The sequence below is a fragment of the Marmota marmota genome, unplaced genomic scaffold (assembly GCF_001458135.2).
Source record: "Marmota marmota marmota unplaced genomic scaffold, marMar, whole genome shotgun sequence".
In the NCBI taxonomy this organism is placed as follows: domain Eukaryota; kingdom Metazoa; phylum Chordata; class Mammalia; order Rodentia; family Sciuridae; genus Marmota; species Marmota marmota.
This window is the reverse complement of record NW_026000272.1, coordinates 12,725,617-12,733,000: the sequence shown is the minus strand read 5'-3', so window position 1 is coordinate 12,733,000 and position 7,384 is coordinate 12,725,617. Positions and strand designations below refer to the sequence as shown.

At 46.5% G+C, this 7,384-nt stretch overlaps 1 protein-coding gene across 1 annotated transcript in view; it reads left to right on the top strand.

Moving 5' to 3' along the window:
* The first annotated feature begins 3 nt into the window (after positions 1-3).
* The window catches only part of Zic3 (Zic family member 3), an 11,017-nt gene continuing 3,636 nt past the window's right edge, over positions 4-7,384 (top strand). The window contains exons 1-2 of the mRNA XM_015498093.2: positions 4-922; positions 2,013-2,176. Of these exons, the coding sequence (XP_015353579.1) occupies positions 526-922; positions 2,013-2,176 (561 nt within the window). The 5' untranslated portion in view covers positions 4-525. The remainder of the gene's footprint in view (positions 923-2,012; positions 2,177-7,384) is intronic.

Here is a 7,384-nt window from a genome sequence, read left to right as displayed (position 1 = left end):
GCTGCCGCCGCCGCTGCTGGCGCTGCTGCCTTCAAGCTCAGCCCGGCCGCGGCACACGATCTGTCTTCCAGCCAGAGCTCGGCTTTCACGCCGCAGGGTTCGGGCTACGCCAACGCCCTGAGCCACCATCACCACCACCATCACCATCATCATGCCAGCCAGGTACCCAGCTACGGCGGCGCAGCGTCCGCTGCCTTCAACTCCACTCGCGACTTTCTTTTCCGCCAGCGCGGCTCTGGGCTCAGCGAGGCAGCCTCGGGAAGCGGGCAGCACGGGCTCTTTGCTGGCTCCGCTAGTAGCCTGCACGCTCCAGCTGGTATTCCTGAGCCCCCTGGTTACTTGCTCTTTCCCGGGCTGCATGAGCAGGGCGCTGGGCACCCGTCGCCCACAGGGCACGTGGACAACAACCAGGTCCACCTGGGGCTGCGTGGAGAGCTGTTTGGCCGTCCTGACCCTTACCGCCCGGTGGCCAGCCCGCGCACGGACCCTTATGCGGCCAGCGCGCAGTTTCCCAACTATAGCCCCATGAACATGAACATGGGAGTGAACGTGGCGGCCCACCATGGGCCGGGCGCCTTCTTCCGTTATATGCGGCAGCCCATCAAGCAGGAGCTGTCGTGCAAGTGGATCGACGAAGCTCAACTAAGCCGGCCCAAGAAGAGCTGCGACCGGACCTTCAGCACCATGCATGAACTGGTGACGCATGTCACCATGGAGCATGTGGGGGGCCCGGAGCAGAACAACCACGTCTGTTATTGGGAGGAGTGCCCCCGCGAGGGCAAGTCCTTCAAGGCGAAGTACAAACTGGTCAACCACATCCGAGTACACACGGGCGAGAAGCCCTTCCCGTGCCCCTTCCCGGGATGCGGGAAGATTTTTGCCCGCTCTGAGAACCTCAAGATCCACAAGAGGACCCACACAGGTAAGGGGAAAGACAGGTGGGTGAGGGGTTCGCTAGGGGAACCCGGCTACCGAGCGGACTTGGAAGGCAGGGTGCAAGGGTGAACGCCAAGAAGAGGGGCGGCGCCCCGCCAAGGCCGTTCCGGAGTGAAGCGCTGTCAGTGCCCCTCCATCCCGGCCCACCCCGACCTGAGGCACTTTTGCCCGGTTCAAACTTCTCGGGCCGACTGCTCTGCAGTCTCGGGAACTAATTGGGACCTTCTCGCGCCCTGGAACAAACTGGCGCCGCCTCTTTTTGTATCCCTTTCTGGGTTACTATGAAGAGACTCCGAATGTGTTGAGAGCGTATTGCTTACAAGCGATTTAGCCTCTCGGCACACATTCTAGGAAGGCAACCATAGAAATGCTAATGAAAACTAACTTTCGGATACTTCCGCTCTTTTTTACACTTGATTGGCACATCTCCTAATTAAATGACTGATACTTTTGTCAAACTATTTTTATTTGGAGTTCCTGGTTCAGTTCAGTCCTCCGGGAGGAAAGCTAAAGTAGAAAAGGCACCACAGTTTCGTGGCTTGTTCAGAGCATCTTGTAAAACTGTCTATAGCCCCTGGATTTATGTATTTTTTCTGTTTTCGAACACTAAGTACCACTGCCCAGGGTTTTTAATACTGGACTTGGCAAAACCGCTACATGTGAAAGAGGCAAATTAAAAGGTACAAAGAAGCGACTGAATGGGATTGTCCCATCCCCGATCCATTGTCCCGCCGGGCTCCGTTACATCGCCGTGGTGGTGGCTGAACATGGCCCGGTGGAGTGGAACCACAAGTTGGGGGAAACTTCTGAGGAGCCAGGAGCTTTCTTGTCCTGCGAGAACAAAGGGATGATCAGGTTCTGGGCCGGCCCTGCCCCACTCCCGCCCCGTTCCTTCCCAGCCCAGCGGACTCAACCAACACTCTCCATTTTTTCTCCAGGGAAAAAATGATGTCCCAGTCTCCCCTAGTTTGCATTCCCTCCAGGAAGACTGCTGGGCTCTCAGTCTCGCACTGCTCCTCTCTGGGAAGCTCCCGGCCCTGACTATTTTCTCTCTTTTGCATTATTACATTTTGCAGGTGAGAAACCTTTCAAATGTGAATTTGAAGGCTGTGACAGACGCTTTGCCAACAGCAGCGACCGCAAGAAGCACATGCATGTGCACACCTCGGATAAGCCCTATATCTGCAAAGTGTGCGACAAGTCTTACACGCACCCGAGCTCCCTGCGCAAACACATGAAGGTAATTACCTCTTTATTAGCGGTCGGCGGTTTGTAAACACCCGGCCCGACACTGGGCCGCGGAACGGAAGCGCCCGCGCTGCCAACCCTCTGTCCTCCACGTTAAATCCGATTTGCTGCAGCGGTGACACCTTGAACCCATTTTGGGGATGGGGGGGCAGGAGAGAGCAGAGTTGGGAGGGGGAGAGAGTGCAGGAACTATCAGTTGTTTACTGGGAAGCTCTAGCCGAGCTCGCCTGGGCTTGAGGCTGCAGTGGCCGCCTCTTGCCGGCTCAGCCTGCGGTGGGAATGGAGAGTGGCCGCGCCGAACCCGGGGGAGGGTCGTTCATTTGCTCTTCGGCTTTGGATAAAACAATGGGGCCGAGGAGCGCGGTCTGATTCCCACACATTTGTCTAAAGACTTGGCAGGCAGCGTCCAGGGTCCCTGTGCCACTCTTCTCTATACCTGCTTTCCCAAGCCGGAAGCGGCTTGGTGAAACCTGGGCTGGGAGTGACTATTTTATGGGGTCCCTCAGAGTAACTGCTCACCTACTCCATCCACGGAGTCAGCATTTTTTAAGTGGCAGGACTAAAATGGAGTGCTTTATTCCTTTTCCATAATGCCTTAGTATAGAACCTCGTTTTTGACGAATATGTCCGGGTTTTCTAGACATGGGTAATATGGAAAATAAAAATAAAAACAAAACAACAGCAGCAAAAAAAAAAAATGTTTCTCTTAAGTGGGTCACTGGGCGGTCTTGCTCTTACAGTGCTCAAATTCTGCTCTTGTTTTTGCTTGCACATTGCCGGTTGGAATTATATTCATTATAATATATACATGTTAATTTTAGGTTCATGAATCTCAAGGGTCAGATTCCTCCCCTGCTGCCAGTTCAGGCTATGAATCTTCCACTCCACCCGCTATAGCTTCTGCAAACAGTAAAGATACCACTAAAACCCCTTCTGCAGTTCAAACTAGCACCAGCCACAACCCTGGACTTCCTCCCAATTTTAACGAATGGTACGTCTGAGGACAACCAAAATGCATTTTAAAAAGAAAACTGAGACCAATCAGATGGAAATGGAGTTTTAAAGCAAGAGGCCATACATAGGGCTACATCTTGTTAATTGCAATTGTCCAGGAAGGTTTTGGGCAAAATCCCAAAGTAGCCATGCCCTTTTCTCAGGATTAGAAAATACATTTTGGCATTTGAAGGATTTTTTACAAAATCTTTTCACTGCTTTTTTCTCCCCTTCCTCTTGCTCTCTGCATACCCCATTCTGAGACTCCTTCAGTTCATTTTAACATTTGTCCTGTTTCTTGAGGAAGTTATAGAGTTATAGAAGGCTTGGTGGTGGTGATGTTAAAACTGATGGAATTTCTTCTTCGCCTTAGTGGTGATTGTTTAAACTCTCACAGTCTTAAACCATGCCAAAGTCCTGTTATGTCTTGAACTTTTTCTTCAAAGCATTACACTTGTGAATGTATCTTTGTCTAATGGGGTCGAAACTGTTCAGTATTTTTTCAGGCTGAGGATATGATGTTACTCTACACAGATTGTGACGTTTAGTATACAGTTGCCTTTTGTAATAACTTTTTTTTTGTAAATACATATCCGTTGATGCCATATTTATCGTTTGTAATTTAATTATTGCTGCAAGTGCCGGGAACTGAACAATATTTATGGATAAATGTTTTCTAACAAATTCTGTACAGCTTTTGATTATAACTGCTTTAGCATTAAAAATTTATTGTTTTGAAAGAAGAACACAATTTACAATTTTTGAACCACTGACTCTTTTCTCTTGTTTTGTAACAGCCTCCTTCTACAAAGAGGAGAATGAGCAAATTGAATCTTGTTTGTTGGTATTTATAACTCACTCAGATCCCTTTTTTAATTGTTAAATTATTTTTCTATTGCAGTATAGATTCCTTATAGTGTCAGTTTCCATCTGGGAGGACCCTCTTTTCTTTATCTCTAGCTCAGATGGTTGTTTAACTTCGAGTTTAAATGTGTTTGTCCTGGATTTTCGGCATGCAAATCAAATATTACTGATCAATTCAGTTAGTGGCCATGACATCTCAATCTTGTACTTCAAAGACTGAGAAGCTGGATTTAATCATCCCTGCCCTACATATATAAACATAAGGTAACCTAATTAGCTTTATGTCCCTTAGTTCTTTATTACCTTACATAAAAATGAAAATTGCGGCAGGATGCATGTCTGTTATATCTAGAGATCATCCATGTACCTATATGCGTTTGTATCTATGAATTTATCTAATCTGCCTATCAAATCTATCTAGCTCTATATATTTTCAAAAGATAGTGTATGTCTGGAACAGTGGTGATGAGCAAGACCAGTTGAGCAGTGCTTACTTATGGTAAAAGTGCTTCTTAAAAGAACCATAGTCCATTTAAATATTGGAAGGCAAAGGCTGATTTGTTTGCTGTATATAGTTCAATTCATAATTATCACAATTTTTCATAACATTTATATAGCGGTGTAATAACTGCAGCAGTTCCAAAATGATACTATGGAAAGAAAACATTTGCAAAATATGTTATTTTTAAAGTTCATTATTTGTAGGCAAAGATGTTAAGAGCATTGTTTCCATTAAAATCAATAACAATGAAAAATGGTTGTTTGCTTTGTGATAAAATGTTAACAATCCATTTAATCTTCAGTGAAGCAACTCCTTTGGACAAGCAGTTCTTTTTACAATGGTTCTGTGGAAAAGAAATTGATTACTATTTTGGCGGGTTGGAGTGGGTAGAGTGTTGAGACCTTTTTATTAGGGTGCTGTTTGTTATTGAGAGCCCAATCTCTGCATGAATTACAGAAGGTGGAGATAAGGAATTGTAAAGTATTTAGAAATGTAATGAATAGGCTTAAGTACCTCTTTCTCTTTAAGGGGCAATGCTCTGAGTTTTTTGGTGGCAGTCAATTTGGTATTATATATAATGATTTTCAATTCTAGAATTTTGTTGATTGTTCTTTTTGAAGAAATAAAGTATTGGCACATCTTATTTATGTTATAACATTTTTGTATTTGGTGCCCAATATTTTTTTTCATGTTCAAATAAATCAACCAAAAATTGAAATGCTTAGAGAATTTCTGATGATTAAAAGAAACTCTGATTCCCTGGATACAGTTGAAGCAATCTGTTTTGTTATCTGCTGATCTTTGTCAACAGACAATTATTGACAGTTTCTAATTGCAAATTACTTTGGAGGCAATTTTTTGTTAGTGGAGAATGGGGTCTTTTGCACTTTACTCCACCTATATCCAAGGCTGTGTGAATGTCAGGAACAGAGAGATTGGGATGACTCCACTTATGAGCAGGTAACCAGGTCAATCTACCACTCCCCACCCAGACATTCCATTCTTGACCTTGACATTGAAGGTGCTGAACCAGATTCCTATTTCAGGATTTTTCCTTCACTTCAAACTGGAGACCATTTTAAACGCTCATCAAGTTTTCTCATCAAGTTTTCGGAAAGTGTATATTCATAAGACTAGCTTTAAATGTGTGCCATTGTGAAATATAAATGTGTGCTTTTCTCCTAACATATGCAATGAACTTTCACAGTTTACTATTTTCTCCATGAGTCTCCCCCAACCCCCAACCTAACTTAACCTTAAAAGAAGATGGGTTGGGGCAAGATTCACTCAGAAAGTTGCCTTCCCCAATTAAATATATTAAATATCTCCTTAGGAGACAATTTCCTCTTTTCTTAGTTGCTTGAAATCACCACAAAATTCACAGGAAAGCATTGTGAATGTCCTAAAAGAGGAAAATGCCAATTAAATAGCAATGATGGGTAACCAATATTAAGAGAATATAAAAGTTTGCTCTTCTACATGACTACCTCTAATTTGGGCACAGCAAATTTCTCAAAAGTATGTCGTACGTCCTTCTCATTTTTCAAAGAACACATTAATTTTATAGAAAACTTTATACAGATAGTCTTCTCATAGTCTGATTCTGGGAATGCACATTTACATTCTTGAATTTTCAGGAAATAATTTAAAGAACAAGCACAACAATCCCTCTTCCCCCAATAATAAATGCTAAAGCTAGTAGCTGGGGCTAGGCTTTTAGTAATCTACTCCTTTTTTTCCTTCCTGCACCTGGTAGGACCTTTGTTAAAATCCATTATCTTTTTCAAAATGGGTGATTCCCACTGTTTAGTGGGGAAAGAGGAGATGGCTATTTGCAGAGCTGTTTCCACGCAAGACAAGTCTGGCCTTCATCCAGTTGGGAAGGTTAAAGATCAGGATCCAGGCTAAGCAGAGCAGTCGGTCTTAGCTAGGATGAAGGTTGGAGACTTCTGCTCACAAAGGCTCCCTGGAAAGTTGGTGTGTTCTGGACTTTCTCGCCCCTCCCCCCTTCTCCCCGCCTGATTTCTCTTTGCTTCTGTCGCCTCCGGCTCCCTCTTCCCGGTTTCTAAGACAATCTCCCGAAAACAAACCAGAGAAAGTCTAAGGGGGCTCTTAACACATTACGTTTCTGAAAAAATCGCCATCAGTGTGCCCATACACTGAAGGACGTGTGCTCTGGTTCTCCTGACACCTAGGCTGGTTTTCTCTGACAAGCCTCTGCCCTTCCAAGCCCAGGTCTCCCGTCGGACTTTGGCCCGGGACGCGGCCAGACATTTCGGAAGTCGCGACAGTGGTCCGACAGTCCTCAGGCCCCTAGTTGGGACGTTCAGGATCCGTGTCCACACACCCAATTCTTGCAAGTCCTGGTTGAGGCTCGGGCGGGGAGGAGGGGACCTCATTTCCTAGGGTCAATTCTCTCGAGGTCTCTGCCCGCTGACCCTTTGACCTCCACCTACAGGGCCCTTGGCGGCCGTAAGCCGGCGGTCGCCTGGGCTCCGAGGACGCTTCGCGCCCCATCGCCTCCCGGCCTCATTAGGCCGGCACGGCTGTAAAGCAGGAATCAGCCGCAGCCTAATCCGGACCTGGGGTCAATACGAGCCCAAACAATGGTGAGCTCCGAAGGCCATAGCGTAGCGCTGGCCGCAAACTTTGTGTTCAATTCATTTTTCTAAAGCGGTGGGGGTGGGGTCCGGGTGGGGAGGGTGGTACTCGTCTACAAGAAGGCCACTCGCGGCTCTCGGGGTTCATCGCTGGCGCTCCGGTATCTCCGCAGCGCCTGGGATGGAAGGGGCGGCAAGGCCCAGAGCCCGAGCCGGAGCCCGAGTGCCGGCCCAAAGGGGG